The sequence below is a fragment of the Pseudopipra pipra genome, chromosome 3, assembly GCF_036250125.1.
Source record: "Pseudopipra pipra isolate bDixPip1 chromosome 3, bDixPip1.hap1, whole genome shotgun sequence".
NCBI classification, from domain to species: domain Eukaryota; kingdom Metazoa; phylum Chordata; class Aves; order Passeriformes; family Pipridae; genus Pseudopipra; species Pseudopipra pipra.
Window position 1 is genome coordinate 31,737,690 of NC_087551.1, and position 16,903 is coordinate 31,754,592.

Sequence of the window (16,903 nt, forward strand, 5' to 3'; positions counted from 1 at the left end):
GTTTGACATGGTGATGTTCGGCCACAGGTTGGACTCGATGATCTCAGTGATCTTTTCCAACCTAAATGACTCTGTGATCCCGTCATCCCGGCCACCTCTCCGCCCGCTCCCGCCCGCCCCGCTCCTCCCGCCGCGGCCCCTCCAGGGCGGCAGGGGCCGCTGTGGGGCGGGAGCGCACCCGCCGGGCGGGGGTTCCGCCGCCGCCGGGAGCAGAGCCGAGGGGAGCCGGCCGGGACCGGGGCCAGGCCGGAGCCGGGGCCGGCCTGCAGGTGGGTTGGCGAGGCCGCTCCGGCGTGGGCGCGGAGGGTGAGCCGGGCCGCGGGCGGCAGCTGCCCCGCTCGGCGGGCGCGGGCGAGGGCCGCCGCCGCCGCACTGCCGGGCCGCTCGCTGCGAACGTGGCCGCCGGGCGGGGAGGCGACCCTGGGGCCACGATCGCCCCGCAGCCGGCCGGGCGCTGCGCTGCCTCTCCCGCGGGCTGGTCCCCGCGCAGAAGCCGCCGGAGCCTTGGGGCAGAGAAGCCCTGGAGCGGCAAGCGGGGTCCCCGCTGGGCTCTCTCCTCCCGGGATCCCCGGTGTCGCCGGGGGCGGGGGGCGCGGACGGTGCCCCGGGGCGGCAGGGAGCCGGAGCCCGGTGCCCCATTCGTGGCCCCCGGGTAGAGGCGGCGGTCGGCCCTGGGAGGACAATGGCAGGCGCTCCCTGCGGCATGGCTGCGTGCAGGGGCAGGGACAGAGAGCACACACGAGATCTCGAGCTCTTAGCGGGGGCCGTGGACTTGTCAGCTCCGGGCTTGGATTTGACCTCAGCCCTTCCAGGCGCTGGAGACGCGCTCAAGAGTAGAAGGGCTGTAGGCAGGGATCCTTTTCATTCCCTGGGACCCAAATTTCGCATCCCAGGCAGGGGGCTGGGTGCCAGCCCGGCTCCGAAGCGGTGCCTTTCAGAGCTGTCCTGCCTGTGCCCAGGCGAGCAGCGGCCGGGTCTGTTGTCTCGCCTCCCAGGCTGTTCCCCAGGCCCCAGACTAAGGCTCCTTTCATGCCTCGCACGCCGCCTGCTCGGCCCCCCCGCTTTCTACCTGTAACACTGGCGTCCCTGTTCCTTCCCAGCCTCGTCGGGGAGGGCAGGGCCTGCTGCACTGAGTCAGCTCTCGGGGCCTGGGAATTGCTAGCGCAGGCATAGAGAGAGCCATTGTCCCTCCATAGCCTCCTCTTCACAGTCGCTGTGGGAGAGCGGAGCTGGTTCTCCTCCCATGGCAGCGCTGCGGGGGCCGGTGGGATAACAGCAGGAGCAGTCGTGCTGATGGAGCTTACGGTCCCTGTCAAGTTGGAGACGTGGCCCTTGAGTGTAGCAACCGACCCTGTCATTTATATCTGACTTATGCAAAAGCGAATGGCATTTCCGCACCCTGCCGTCAGCCAGGGCTACTTAATACAGGCAAGCCCAGGAGCACGTGGGCAGCTTCAACTCCAGGTGCCAGTAGCAAGCGGTGTTCTTGCATCCCACAGCACCTGTACAGCCTGCAATGGTGCCCCTGCAGCAGGAGAGTTGGGGTGGAGGCGTCAAACTGTCTTTTCTTGGGGGGAGAACAGGAAGGAAATAGAAAGCAGGCACAGAAATCCACCTCCATGCACTTCTTCCTGGGCTGGGAATTTCTGTGTCCTTTAAGTCACAGGAGGGAGATTTCTAGGTGAAACACAGCCTTGGCTTAGATCAGGTTGTTGGACTCCAAGGGCCTGGCTGCAGCAGCTGAGGATAAGAAAAGCCCTGGAGGCCTTTCCCAAGGGGACAAGAAGTTGGAGGGGAGGGCTTGCACGTGAAATGGCAGGGGACTTACTCACCTTTAAAGCTCTTAAGTTTGTAAATCTCTGAGTTTTGTGGGAGGGCTACCAAAGGTCACGGCTATACAATATTTAAACCAGGTACACCCCTAAACAGGGCCTAAATTCCTCTGACTCACTTGTTTCTGGGGGAGGAGGAATTAACATCTCTAGCCCTTTCAGTCACAGGAGCTTAGAGTTTTTCTGGTGTGCATTTATGTAGCCAGCCCACAGCACACTTACCTGGCCCCCAAGGCAATTAAGATGCTTTCTCCACTGGGGAAACTGGGCATGGATGAAGCATGGACCAGGGAGACCTTCTACCCTGATGCAGGAAGTTGCAGCTTGGTGTGTGACGGGAGGATGCAGGTGGCCTTGGGTATAGGAAGTTCTTGCCTGGTTGCTCATTCTGTTGAGTACCTGGTGCCCCTGAATATTGCAGGTTTGCCTCTGTGGAGGGAAGAACTCCTTCAAGGACTATTCAAGCTGTTTTAAAGCTAGCTAGGTCACTTCCTGTAGCTTTAATGCAAGAATATCGGCTATACCTTGTTAGATAGTCCTGGTAAAATTCTAACCAGCTAGCTGCCAGGAAAGTTCCTTTCCAGCCTTCCTTTCTGGCTGTGTTTTGCTAAGTGGGTGAACTTTCATAATTTCCTCTGAGCTGTGGGGAATGCCTTGGTATGCTGCCTTCCAGGGCTGCATGGAGAAGTGGGGGAGGTTGGCAGCCCAAACCTCTGCCTCTCCTCCACTCACCTGGTGCAGCTGGAGGGGAAAGCTCTGAACTATTTGCTCCCAGGTGAAGGTTGCTCATGGCCACAGGCTTGAAACATGAGCTGCTAGGTAGGAGTTGATTTTTCCATTCAGTGACCTTTTCTTTTACCACCCAAGAGCTGTGCTAAAGTTTAACCTGTAAAGGTGAGGTGTGAGGTATGAGGTGCTCCTTGCATTTGAAGTAAGAGTGTTGTCAAAAGGAGATGGTTACAGCAGTGTTCTCTCTAAGCCTGAGAATCCAACGTTCTAAGTCCATGTGTTCCAGAGCAAACACCTTTAACAAAGCGAATATAGATGCCTGGCCTGTGCTTTTTAACTCCTGAGGGCTTTTGCTACTCCACATGCTGCCAGCATCACTGTTGTCGCTGAGGTGGGGTCTGGGTGCTGCCTGCTGGTCGGGAGGTATTACAAGCATGCAGAGTGGAGCTGCCCATGTACCAGAAGCCCGCCACCTGCCTCTTCCTCTCTCCACAGATTTTGCCTTCCCCTCGTGCTGGCTTCCCTCCCTGCAATGGCTACTGGTGAAGAGATCGCCCCTGCCCTGCAGGACTCGTGGGGGGACTTCTGGCTCTTCCGCTTCTTTGTTAATGCTGCTGGCTACGCGAGTATTGTGGTGCCGGGATTCCTCCTCATCCAGTACTTCAAGAGAAGGAACTATTTGGAGACAGGTAAGGACAGGAGCTTCCCTTCCACATCCTGCCTCCCTCTGAGCTCTCTGCACCTCCTTGGTCTGCCCTGCTCAGTTTGGTTCCCTAACCTGCTTTGTCAGACCAGGCTTGAGCCGCTCACAGAGCTGCATCCCAGTGCTGTCTAGGTGCTACTCTGAAACAAATTTCTCTGAGGCCCGTGTGCCAGCAGATCTGGAGGCTAGTAAGGAGGGAGGCTTCACCTCTTAAGCTGGTGCAGCTGGTGATGCCCAGGCTGTGGTTAATTACAGAATTGTGGAATATGCTGAGTTGGAAGGGACCCACAAGCATCGTTGTGTCTCTGTGTTCTCTTACCCTGTTCAGGCCGAGGCATTTGCTTCCCTGTCATCAAATCATGTGTGTTTGGCTCTGAGGTGAAGTCTGTACACCAGGAGGATGGGTCTCTGCCACCCCGGGCAGAGCCCACAGAGTCCTCCACAGCCCGACAGGTCTTCAAGCTGCTCTTCTGTGCTGCTGGTCTACAGGTAAGGGCCCTGTGCATGTGTGTGTGGCTGTCCCACTCTGGAAGGAGGAAGTGGCTGGTGGGTTTGTGACTGTCAGTTCCTGGAAGACCAAGGATGCAGTGCTGTCCTTGATCAGGGCAGGGTTGGAGACTGGAACACAGCCTCTCAATCAGGATAGTCCACATCTAAGGGCTGTGGAGGTCCATTTAGCTTGTGTCATCTGGGCTGGGGCATCCTGTCTATCTGATTGCACTACTCTACAGCCACGGATAGGGAAAACTGCGAAAATTCTGTGATTCAGCAGATTGTTAGGCCTGCTTTTGTTCCTGATGTCAAATCAGCAGATAGTTTGAACTCTCTTATCTCCCAGGCTCTCCTCTGGGTCACTGTCTGGGGCTGATGCATCCTGCCTTGATGGATTGAATTTGAATACTGAGAGAATATACTGATTTCAGCTACAGATAAACAGGAATTTTAAATCTTAGTTTCCCTAAGTCTCGGTTACAGCCTGAGCATCATTAGGAAGGGCAGCTTTTTGGGTCTGTGAGAACTAAAAATAGTAATGTGGGCATTAAGATAGAAAAATCCAGGTGTCCCACAGCCAGCAGAAGGTACTCTCTGGCCTGCTCTCCTGCCCCATTCAGACTTGCTGCAGGTCACCATTAAGGCATCTCTGTGCCTTAATTTCTCAGGAAATGCGTGATGAAAGAAAGTCTGCGTTACTTTTGTGAGGGGCTCGGTATTGTACCAGAAGTAGTGGAGGTGACGGCCAGAACAGTCATCCCTAGCTGACAATTACATCTGCTGGGTTTGAAATTTGAATTGATTTGGATGGAAAAACCAGGCCTAGGGAGCTGGAAGTGAAAACCAATGCAGAGGCCACTGGGAAAACTGCCAGGACGTGCCGCAGGGAGCTGGCACCAAAACCACAGCTGTGTATCGGTAACGCTCCCTGATTCTGTCAGTCTGGTTCCACAGGCTTTAAAGCAGCTTAAAGCTCGCTCTCCACCAGGATGTTTGCATTGTGGGCTTCTCCCCCCTGTACACTGTACTGGTTTAAAGGTAAACCAGCAGGGGAAATGAACTCAACTCAAAAGAGAGATTATAAGTCAGAATAACAATTTAATAAAATAACACAATAAGTACGATTATACAGACAAACAATTGGTTTTAACCCACAAAACCCAAATGTATAACCCAGCACCCTGGGGCATGAACAGAGTGGTGTTCGTTGGGCCCCCTGAGTCCAAAGTAAAAGGAGAGGGGAAAACCTGTTGGTGAGAGTGCTGTTGCAGTCTGGTCAAGAGTGATGTTTGCAGTCTGATTGAAAAGTGGTGGTTGCAGTCTGGTCGAGAATGGTGGTCTGCAGTCTGGTTGAGAGCGGTGATCTGCAGTCTTCCTCTGGATCCCACGAGTGGTTAAAAAAGTCCCAAGACTCCAAGATTATATATCCTCCAGTTCAGGCAGGAATGCTCAGTACCTCCCTCAGGGCGGGGGGGTTCCTTAATGGGTGTGAGAACAAGAGCAGTCTCCTATCTTGCAGGCCTCTTAACACCTAGTTTATAGCCTGAGGAGTCAGGCTCTATGTGCAGATAGATAGTGTAAATAGTTCATTGATAACAGTTTCTGGGAAATGGCATGGAAGGCTATAGAATACACAGTTTTGGGTTACACCCATCCAGTGATGAACTGGTCCCAGCTGTTCTAACTAGGACAACACTGAGCAGGTTTTGTTTGGAACAGGATATTCCTGGTTGTAACCACATGGACAGTGGGTTCCCTCAGACAGGTGGAGTGGAGGGTGGCCCCTCCCAGTGTCTCGGGGAAGTTTTGCTGTGCAGAGGATGAGGCAATGAGGCAACACTGGGGAAAGCAAGGATCTCCTGGGGTCTGTTCTTCATGTGGTTGCTGGCAGCTGCTCTTGTGGATCCTGACTCTCCTTCTGCTCCTCCCATTTTGCAGGCCTCCTACCTCACATGGGGTGTCCTCCAGGAACGTGTGATGACGAGAACATATGGTGCCACTGAAACGGACCCTGGTGAGAAGTTCACGGACTCCCAGTTCCTAGTGTTCATGAACCGCATCCTGGCCTTCACAGTGGCCGGTCTGTACTGCGCCCTGACCAAGCAGCCACGCCATGGGGCTCCCATGTACAAATACTCCTTTGCTTCCCTCTCCAACATCCTCAGCAGCTGGTGCCAGTATGAGGCACTGAAATACATCAGCTTCCCCACCCAAGTGCTGGCCAAGGCCTCCAAAGTGATCCCAGTGATGATGATGGGCAAACTGGTGTCGCGCAAGAGTTATGAGTACTGGGAGTACCTGACTGCTGCCCTCATCTCCGTGGGGGTCAGCATGTTCCTGCTCTCCAGTGCTCCCAACAGGCACGTGTCCACTGTCACTACTTTCTCTGGCGTAGTCCTCCTGGCTGGCTACATAATCTTCGACAGCTTCACCTCCAACTGGCAGGATGCTCTCTTCACCTACAAGATGTCTCCCGTGCAGATGATGTTTGGCGTCAACGTGTTCTCCTGCCTTTTCACAGTGGGCTCACTCCTGGAGCAGGGTGCCTTGCTGGAGTCGGTACATTTCATGGCCCGCCACTCAGAGTTCACAGCCCATGCCGTGTTGCTCTCCGTGTGCTCTGCCTGCGGCCAGCTCTTCATCTTCTACACCATCAACCAGTTTGGGGCAGCTGTCTTCACCATCATCATGACACTCCGACAGGCCTTTGCCATCCTCCTCTCCTGCCTCATCTATGGGCACACTGTCACTGTGGTGGGTGGGCTGGGCATAGCTGTTGTCTTCATGGCCCTCTTTCTCCGTGTCTACGCCCGCAGCCGCATGAAGAAGCGCAGTAAGAAGCTCCCCCCAGGCGAGACCCCTGTACAAAAGGTCTAAGGAAGCTGAGGCCATGGCATTTAAGCCATAGCCACTGTCCTGCCTCTGGTCGAGGGTACTTGCTTGATTTCTCAGAATCTGCTGAGGAGCACGGTGGGGTATGGATAGGCAGGACTGGTGACTCAGTTTTCCACCTGCTTTTCCTGGAGAAGGGGCTGGAACAAGCCCAGGAAATGCTCTGGGCTGCTGCAGCTCTAAACCTTTCCATTTGCCTTAATAGGGTCAAAGACTTACAGCCAAGGCACAGGCCTAGGGGCATACCAGCATGGAGCTGCTGGTACACCTGCCCCACCTCTGCCTTGTGGCTTCTCCCCAAAGTCACTGATGAACAAGGGAACTCTTTTCCCTGGTACTGTCTTGCCTCTGGCTAATGCTCCTCAATTTCTGCAAGTACGACAAAGCTCGGCAGGAGGAAAGGGCAAACAAAACACTAGGTTTCTTTTTGAAACACCTCCGAGTGAGGCAAGTCCCTAGCTGAGCCCGTCCCAAGGGTGGGAAGCTCTCAGCCTCCATCCCAGAAGGGACTCCAGGTACTACAGGCACAGCTAAGGGAGTGACTCCCAGCCTGTCCTACCCCAGGCCTGGGATCTGCTCTGGGAGGGCACTCTGCAGTGAAAGCCAGTACCTCCCAGTTTGATTTTATCAGCTCTTTGCCCTTGCTCCAAGACACTTTTTCTTTGCTCCCTTCAGCCCTGACTTTTATGCAGAGCCTGAAGCTGGCCAGTATGGTTTCCAAGGTTTGCCGAGTTCTTCTAGGTTGCTTTTTGGTTACATCCGCTGCTGTTTCAGGCCAAAGGCTGCGCTGCCCGGAAGCCCCAGCACTGCCTCGGGGTGCCTCAGTGCCACAGTTTCTGGGCTTTGCAGTTGCCATTCAGAGAAGCACAAACAGCCCCTCTTTTTCCTGCCAACTGGAGGCATTGGCCCTAGTTTTCCCAGGGCCTGGCCAGAGCCCTGCTGTGCCTGGAGGGCTGGGATATGGGGCAGAGCCTGCTTGCGGTGCCTTGTTCCTGCTCCACAGGCAGCAGGGGATGGAATGAGTGGGCACCTGCTCCCCATGCAGCTGGGGATGGAGCAGTGAAAGCTGTTCTTCCCCAGGAGCCTGGGTTTTACCGGTCAATCCTTTTCTCCTCAACACAACCTGGCTGACAAACCAGCAGGTTTTGGTACTTTTGCAAGGCAACTTTTTTCTCTTTTTATTTTATTAAATTAAAAATATGCTGCATATAGTGCCATGGGCATAAATGTGGGGTTTTTTTATTCGTTTGGTGTTTTTTTTCCCATATACCTGGAAGGAGGGGAGAGACTTCCAACCTTTCTTGTGTCCTGTGTCTCTCAGGGACAGCAAAGCTGTGTTTCCAAACACAGGTGCCTCTCTCTGCCTTTGCCAAGGCAGGTATCAACCAGGGTTGGACCCAAAGCTGCAAGGCCTGACAGGAGATCCTTGCACACATGACTGGGAAGCACAGCCAAGTTTGTAATGCTGCTTATGCTGGTGGGCAGGTGGAGGAGCTGTTAGCCTAAGTCTGGTTTGGCTCCTGGGTTCCCTGCATGGTGCAGCTTGGGCAGTCCCAGTGGGTGTAGCTACAGAAGTGGTGCAGTGCCTGCTGAGTACCTGCCAGCTGGGGCCACCACCGCTGTAGCACTTTGTGCGGTGCAGTGGCACCAATACAAGGCCCCACAGCAGAGCCAAGAGAGACTTGAGGTGTGGATGGTCTATCCTACTGGTACATATGGGAAGTCTGGTGAAAAACCCTAGCTGTAGGCTTACAGGGTTCAGAGACAGGCCTAACAGGGCTAGGGAAAGGGTGAGGAGACTCAGGTGAGGGTTACAAGAGAAACAGAGCACTTGGCTTTCCAGCAGTTTTACCTGTGCTCCTTTCCTAGCTTTGAGCTTTTGGAAGTGCCTGAGCAACCTCATAGCTTTTCATCCTGCCCTACAAATTCCCCCAAATGTGTGCTGCCACCATCTGCTGACAGACTGGAAATGGAAAGTGGTTTTTTTTTTTCCCTTGGTAAAAACAAACAAACAAACAAACCCAACCATATTGTCTGCCAGGTTAGGAATGGGATGCAATAGGATAACTTTTCTAATTTAAATTTAAAGAAAACATTAGTGGGGAAAAAAAAAAACAAACAAAACATTCACTTTAAAAGAAATCACTTGAATGATTCATTATTTGGCAGAACCTTCCTTTCCAGAGAGAAATCTTAAACAATTTGCTAGCTCAGCTCCAGCACTGTCCTAGAAGGCTGCACCCACACAGCTGCCACACTGGCAGCACAGTGTTATACAGTGTCTTGGTGTGCAGCAAGGGATTCCAGTAGGCTCTGCCTCCCTGGTGAAGATGGATACTGGCTAAAACCCACTCCATTTTGTGCCTGTGGCAGCTGGCATGCAAGAGAACTTGATGTTGGTGTCATTTTTCCCTGACAAACCCCAAGGGCCATTGTGGCCAAGGGTGACAAACCCTGCTCACACAACGTGAGCTCAGTGCAAGGGACAGCTCAATCAGAGGTGATGCCCCAGGCTGCTTTGTCATCTGGAACACGACAGAAGCCAAGGGATGGCCTGATCCTGTCAAACACCCAAGGGCTGCAAAGACCAAAAAGGGCAGGCTGGAGGTGGGAAGAAAGGCATCTAGAATCTTTTGGCCTAAGAGCTAATGGGAGGCAGCTCGAGTACAGTTCTGAGTTGTCACTCCACCCCCTGCTCCATGTTGCAGTGGAACAGGCAGATGGTTCCTGCCACAGCTCCTGCCCCAGGGGTGCTCAGATCAGACCAGCCAAGAGCAGCCCAGGCTCAGGCCTTGGCACAGCTCATCCAGCTGACCTGTGCAAACTGGAAAAGTTTGCTCCCAGGCTGTGGGGACATGCAGCGCTCTAGGCGGAGAACTACTGCCCATTGGAGATGACCCCACCTGCACAGCAGGTCATGTGTTCCTCCCACCCACTTTATTTTCCCTGGGCATGGAAGGGGTAGCAATCACCTAAAGCAGGGTTCTGAAAAGCAGTCAGGGCACAGGAGAGACCAGCAGCCTGATACCCTCAGGCACAAGCTGAGACCTTTTCCTCCACAGAGTAGGCATGAAACACAAAAGGACCCCACCATGTAAATCATCAATTCTTTAATTGCAGTAGAACAAATAACAGAAAAATAATCAAACAAACAAAAACCAACCAAAGTACAATATTCTACCCCAGGGGTTCAGGGAGGCAGCAGCTCAGAGGAAACGCTCTCCCAACCCAATGGAACAAGGGCAGTGTTTGATGCCTACTGGTAACATGGGATACCCCAGGAGGGGCTAAAAGAGGAAGCCTGATGCTTCCTTACCTCCAGTCCCCATCAGCAGCTGCTCCTACACAAGCAGAAAGAGGACAGGCTCAGGCTACCTGAATCACGCACTACAAACAAACAGGAAATCATACCCTCCTGCACCCTGCCAAAAACAACCCCAACCAAACATAGCCAAAAAAATAGACACCACCATGGAGTCAGTAGCAGCTGGTGGGAGCAGACCCCCTTCTAAGCAGACATGATATAGGGCAGAGGTCTGGCAGATGAGGGAAGAGCCTTTCTCCTTCTTTAGTCTACCTCTTCCATGCGGGATGCATCTTCATCTCCCTCCAGAGGGGGGATTTCCTCAGGGACAGCTGCACTGGGCTCCTCTACAGTCACCTCATCTTCATCAATGCCTGGGAGAACGGAAAGAAAGGAAGAGATGAGGCCTCCAAGTGCTACCTGATCCCAGAAGAACAGCCTCTCCCAGAGCAAACCTGTCTCCTGCCCATAGCCTGAAGAACAGGGCTATTACCATCCAGTAGTTCACAGAATCACAGAATATCCTGAGTTGGAAGGGACCCACAAGGATCATCCTGGCCCTGCACAGGACCATCTCCAGGAGTCACACCATGTGCCTAAGAGTATTGTCCAAATGCTTCCTGAACTCTGTCAGGCTTGCTGTTGTGTCCGCTTCCCTGGGGAAGCTGTTCCAGTGCCAAACCATACTCAGGGTGAAAAACCTTTTCCTCCCATCTAACCTAAATCTGCTCTGACACAGCTTCATGACACTCCCTCAGGTTCTATCATGGGTCACCAGAGAAGAGATCAGTGCCTGCCCCTCTTCTTCCCCTCATGAGAAAGCTGCAGACTGCAATGAGATCTCCCCTCAGTCTCCTCCAGACTGAAAACTAATAGAACCCAAGTCAGTATTATTAGGAGTTATTGTCAACTACAGCACTAATCCTGTATCATGTTCCCAGTAACATCTGCACTAATATATGGATATATGCCATTGGAGGGCACTCCTTAGCCAGTAGAGGTTAACGACAAAAGACCTGTCACCCAGCGCCACAAAACCCTGAAGTGCATGTGGTTTAAGACATGAGCATTTCTCTCAAGACAAACACAGTAAATCCAGTAGTCACAAGTAAAGCAGTTGCAAGACTCTAAAGCTACTTAGTTTCCAACACTGCAGGTATTTCAGTTTACTCTGAACGGAAAGCTGTACTACCATACAGACTTCCTAGCTGCAGTTTGAGTAATATAAGACCCTGCTCCTACTGAGAACAGGCAGTAAAGAGTTAACACCTTAGCTGTGCCAAGGCACAGCACTTCTGATTTACATTTTTAGCTAAATAGCAAACTTGGAGAAAAAGGCTGGGTACAAGCACAAACTGTTTTACCAGATGGGTTACATCATCCATGACAGACTTTTGACATTCGCTCTGAAGAAATAAAAAGGCTCAGCTTGTGATCTGAACAGCCTGGTGGTGGGTCCTGGCCTTGTGGAAGACAGGACAGTCCACTCAGTGCCCTGAGTTGTCCTGAAGTACCTTGTTTAATGCTTCCACTTACCCCTGGCCACCTTAGGTACACAGTCAGTTCTGCACATCACACCAGCATGGCTCACTTATGGGCCTCCCCCAGCCCCAAGACAGTTACAACTAGCCTGATCAGTTAGCCTGCCTTCAGGGCCTGCTCCAGACCTGAGAAGCTGCATGGATATTTACCAAGGCCCAGTTTGATCATCCTGTAGATGCGGTTGGAGTGGGTCTGGGGATCTTCCAGGGAGAAACCAGAGGACAGCAGAGCAGTCTCGAAGAGTAGCACCACCAGATCTTTGACAGCTTTGTCGTTCTTGTCAGTGTCAGCCTTCTGGCGGAGGGTTTCCACAATCGGATGGTCAGGGTTGATCTCCAGGTGCTTCTTGGCCATCATATATCCCATAGTAGAGTTGTCCCGCAGCGCCTGAGCCTTCATGATGCGCTCCATGTTGGCTGTCCAGCCGTAGGTGCTGGTGACGATGCAGCAGGGAGAGGAGACCAACCGGTTTGAGACCGTGACCTGTCAACGTAGCTGAGGGTTAGCTGAGCAAGGTCTCCGTATGGCCTGGACTAGGCCCAGCCACGGCACACATGATAGCTTCAAGTCCTTGTCCCAAGTTCACCTGGGGACACCCCAAAGCAAGCAGAGATCTTCCAAGCAGTTCCAGGACTGCTGCACAGACTAGTTTGGACAGCTCGGCCAGCATTTTGAGCACCCACTGCATGTTTCCCACACTTACCCTCTCCTATCAATGCACGTATTTGGGTCAGTGCCCCTCACCTGCAGCCTGGCTGCTTAGAGCAAGACGGTGCATGCTGGGACCTCCAGACTCCTTTAGCGGCTCCTCTGCAGGAGATGAGAGGCATGCATTGAGCTGGGGCCCTTGCCTGCAGCACGGAGGACCCCCTCCCTCCAGCCCAGGGCTGAGCTCCCTGCCCATCTCACCTTCTCCACCTTCTTGTCCAGGATCTCCTTCATCAGTTTGCAGAGGTTCTCGAACTTGGCCTTGCTCTCCTCCATCTTCTTTTTCTCCTCCTCATCCTCAGGCAGCTCCAGCCCCTCTTTGGTTACTGATACCAGGGTTTTGCCATCAAACTCCTTGAGCTGCTGCACACAGTACTCGTCAATGGGCTCTGTCATGTACACCACCTCAAAGCCACGCTTCCGCACGCGCTCCACAAAGGCTGAGTTGGCAACCTGCTCCTTACTCTCCCCTGTGTTTGTGGAGGGTAGAAATGAAACAATCACCAAGACATAAGAGTTGGTTACAGCAGAACAAAGAGCACCAGTCACTTGGAACCCCTAACGTAAAACGGGCAGCATCCAGGGCTCTAGGCCTGTTGGCCTTTCCCCAGCTCTTAGGGATAGGCTGCTGAAGGCAGCAGGAAAAGTTTTAAGTTAGGCTAGTAGGCAGGTAACCTCCCTTCACCTCACTAGGGCTCAGAGGAGCTCTGGCTCACCTGTGATATAGTAGATACTCTTCTGGTTTTCCTTCATACGGGACACGTACTCTGAAAGCGAAGTCACCTCATCACCCGACTGGGACGTGTGGTAACGCAGCAGCTCCGAAAGGCGCTTTCGGTTGGTTGAGTCCTCATGGATGCCCAGCTGGTGGCAGAAAAGATGCATGAAGCCTCCAGAATGAGACTTGGATGCACTTGGCACCACCCCTGAGGCATAGCCATCTCTGCCCACCTCTTGATCATTTGAGTGTTTGGGGCAGCCAGAGGGGATGGCTGCCCACAAAGGCTCTCTGGGGCACTCACAAGACCCCCTTTCCCTTCATCCTAACATCCATGCAGAGGAGACAGAGTACAGGGACAAGACTGCTTCTCAGCCAGATGGGTCATGGGCCCCTCCCTCCTCCAGGTACAGTGTGTCCAGCTCACCTTCAGATTCTTGGAAAAGGCCTCATAAAACTTCTTGTAGTTCTCTTTGTCCTCTGCCAGCTCGGAGAAGAGCTCCAAGCATTTCTTGACAATGTTTTTGCGGATCACCTTGAGGATTTTGCTCTGTTGGAGCATCTCACGGGAGATGTTCAGAGGCAGGTCCTCCGAGTCCACAACACCCCGGATGAAGTCTGAGTAGGGGAAATTAAAACGTGCATCAAATTAAGGATTCTGAGCTTCAACACAGGAGGAAGAGTGCTAAAACACTGACTGCTGTGCACCCACACCTCATCCAGCCCCCTTTGTACTGGGAGCAGTGTCACAGGCTGTGGGGGTCCCAGCTCCACACCAGGAGGCTGAGGCAGGGGGCTCTTACTCAGGTACTCAGGGATGAGGTCGTCACAGCTGTCCATGATGAAGACACGTCTCACATACAGCTTAATATTATTCTTTTTCTTCTTGTTCTCGAAGAGGTCAAAAGGGGCACGGCGCGGGATGAAAAGCAGGGCCCTGAACTCCAGTTGCCCTTCCACGGAGAAGTGCTGTGGAATCAGGAAAGAAACAGCTGCTGGGGTGCTTCACTTCTATCCCTTCCCCCAATACCCACTGTAGGGAGGCTCCTCAGCACTGGGGCTGGCACAGGTGCACAGCAGGGTCTCCAGCATCCAAGCAACCTGGATCTCCCCCTCCTCAGCCTCACTGTCCCCTAGTTGCCAAGATTCTCTGGCATCCAGCAGGCTTGGACAGAGGACTCATGCTTCTGAGGCCCAACACCCTCCTGTCCTGCTTACAAATCGGCACTGCCAACCCCTCCACCTGCACGGGAGTCACAGTGCAGACTGCCACACCACCAAGTGGCCTGGGATCCCTCAGTCCCAATGAGGCACAACCACGTGCGGCACATGAGGCTCTCGATATGGGCTAGAAAGGGACTCTCTGTCTTTCCCCAGAAGGCAGGGTAGTCAAGCCCCCACCTTGACAGCCAAGTGGTCCTCCCAGTCATTGGTGAGGCTTTTGTAGAACTCGCCATACTCCTCCTGGGTGATGTCATCAGGGTTGCGAGTCCAAATTGGTTTGGTCTTGTTCAGCTCCTCCTGGTCAATATACTTCTCCTTGATTTTCTTGGTCTTCTTCTTCTTGCCTTTGTCTCCCTCCTCCTCATCATCAGAGCCCACATCCTCAATTTTGGGTTTCTCCTCATCTTTGGACACTGACTCCTCTTCTTCCTTCTTGTCTTTCTCCTCCTCTGCCTCATCATCACTGATCTCTTTCTCGCGCTCCTTCTCCAGCTGTGGAGAAAGGTACAAGAAATAGGTTAGGCCCAAGCAACTCTTATCAGAATTCATTTTTCTCCAGATGAGAAAAATGGGTGTCCTCCAAAGCCTAACAACGGCAACATGTAGCCAAAGCTTCTCTTGGAACCAGCCCTCAGAATCCCTCCTCATACAACTGAAAGCTGTGCCTGAGAGAATGAGACAAGCAGCAGGAAACCCTCCTTCCTCTGTGGCTGGTTTAGATGACCTCCAGCTGTACAGCTCAAAGGCCAAAATCATAGCTGGACACCCTTCATGTCCAATAAACCCCAGCCTCAAAAGAAACTAGGAGCACCACTGCTCAATACCCAGCAGCCAAGAACTATGGAAAGGAATGGAAGAGATCATGCTCTGGGCCTTCTCTGTGTTCCTGCTCTTAACATCACCCACCCCTGCCTCCAGCTTTCCAGTGGGTCCCCACTGTCCTTTCCTTACGTACATAGAGCGTGATGGGGTAGCCAATGAACTGGGAGTGCTTCTTCACCACTTCTTTGACGCGACGCTCCTCCAAGTACTCGGTCTGGTCCTCCTTCAAGTACAGGATCACTTTGGTGCCACGTCCAATGGGTTCACCTGCAGGGAGAGGAGAGAAACATCAGGATTTCAGGGCATAGCATTAAAGGGCAGAGAGCAACTGCGACCAGCTCCTCAAGCCTAAACACTACAGGATACCCAGGATTAACTAGTGTGACTGACAATGCAGCACAGCTCTATGGAGCACCAGGAAAAGGAGCGCTTCTAGCAGAAAAATGTATTTGTTTTTTTGTACAATACGTACCGTGGTCAGTTCGGACAGTGAAGGAGCCCCCAGCTGATGACTCCCAAGCATACTGCTCATCATCATTGTGCTTGGTAATGACTACCACCTTCTCTGCCACCAGATAGGCAGAATAGAAGCCCACACCGAACTGCCCAATCATGGAGATGTCTGCACCAGCCTGTGAAAGCAGAGAGCAACTGATAAGACCAACGAAGAGATGGAAAATGTCCACAACTGATTCACAGCAGCAAAGAACTGGGTCAGCACACAGAGAAAAACAGGCAAGTGCCAACAGGCACCCAGCCCTACCCTTAGCTCCTCCCTGCTGCTGGAAAGGTGGGGAAGCATACTGGGGCAGGCAAACAGCTCCCACAGCAAACAAGGCAGCAAAGCCTTTTTATTATTTATTTATCAATTAGTATTTGTACACCAGTGCAAGCCCATGTCCCAGGCCCCAGGAAACCCATGCAGTCAAACGCAACCCACCTGCAGGGCTTCCATGAAGGCTTTGGTCCCGGATTTGGCAATAGTGCCCAAGTTGTTGATCAGATCCGCTTTTGTCATCCCAATGCCAGTGTCCACCAGGGTGAGCGTTCGGTCCCGGGGATTGGGGATGATGTCAATCTTAAGATCCTTCCCGCTGTCCAGCTTTGAGGGGTCGGTCAGGCTCTCATAGCGAATCTTATCCAGGGCCTAGGGGAGAGGGAGATCATCACCACGGCCTCCCGGGACACCCAGGCCACGGCCTCTCTCTGGGCGCCCCCAGCAGGACACCAGTCCGCAACCCGGGCCCCCCCGCAGAGGAAGGAGCCCACCCCCCGCCTGGGCTCACGTCAGAGGCGTTGGAGATGAGTTCCCGCAGGAAGATCTCCTTGTTGGAATAGAAGGTGTTGATGATAAGCGACATGAGCTGGGCGATCTCCGCCTGGAAGGTGAAGGTCTCCGCATCCTCCTCATCGTGCTGCACTTTTTCGGGCATCTACAAGGCAAACACAGCCAATGTTAAGGCCATTAGCGCTGGGGGTAGGGCGGCGGGGGCCCCGGGCCCACCCCGCCCGCCGCTCTGCCCTTACCGTCTGAGGCCTGAGGGACGGGTGAAAGACCTGCCCCTCCACCGACCGTCTTTTATAGGCACGGAGAGGAATGCCTCACCGCACGCCATATCTTTCCGCCTTAAAGGGGCCTTGGTCAGCGCGCCGCAGATAAATGGTGTATGGGAGGCACCGGCGTTGCCGTTTAGCGGCGGCCATGGTGGGGGCGGGCGCGCAGTGCTCAGCTTCATACTGCCGCCATGCCGCCTCCTGGCGCAGCACCCCTCTGTCTCTCTCCGCGGCGCTCGGAGGGTCCCGGTGCCGCGGTCCTCGGGCCTCCGAGCGCCTCGGCGAGGGACTATTTTCCGCGCCCCGCCGCGGAGGAACGCAGTGTTCGGTGCTAAGTGGTGCAGAGGCGGTTCCAGAGCGTTCCGCAGAGGTCACGGAGGTGT

General features: G+C 53.6%; 2 protein-coding genes across 3 annotated transcripts; one reads left to right on the top strand and one right to left on the bottom strand.

Moving 5' to 3' along the window:
- The first annotated feature begins 172 nt into the window (after positions 1–172).
- SLC35B2 (solute carrier family 35 member B2) lies at positions 173–7,875 on the top strand. The gene is made up of 4 exons (XM_064651085.1): positions 173–269; positions 3,057–3,250; positions 3,593–3,753; positions 5,695–7,875. Exons 2-4 carry the CDS (start codon positions 3,094–3,096, stop codon positions 6,631–6,633), a joined length of 1,257 nt encoding a protein of 418 aa, XP_064507155.1. The 5' UTR covers positions 173–269; positions 3,057–3,093; the 3' UTR covers positions 6,634–7,875.
- A 1,868-nt stretch (positions 7,876–9,743) lies between these two features.
- Positions 9,744–16,628, bottom strand: HSP90AB1 (heat shock protein 90 alpha family class B member 1). Of its 2 annotated transcripts, none has more exons than XM_064651051.1 (12): positions 16,494–16,628; positions 16,253–16,399; positions 15,907–16,113; positions 15,439–15,598; positions 15,100–15,233; positions 14,322–14,636; positions 13,724–13,889; positions 13,348–13,538; positions 12,919–13,066; positions 12,404–12,672; positions 11,644–11,977; positions 9,744–10,326 (listed from the first exon to the last, which is right to left on the bottom strand). In XM_064651051.1, exons 2-12 carry the CDS (start codon positions 16,397–16,399, stop codon positions 10,217–10,219), a joined length of 2,181 nt encoding a protein of 726 aa, XP_064507121.1. In that variant the 5' UTR covers positions 16,494–16,628; the 3' UTR covers positions 9,744–10,216. The 2 variants fall into 2 exon arrangements, 1 of the variants encoding a protein (XP_064507121.1); XR_010429607.1 differs by lacking the exon at positions 9,744–10,326 and adding an exon at positions 12,239–12,304 and having other exon boundaries at positions 11,846–11,977.
- Positions 16,629–16,903: the final 275 nt, after the last annotated feature.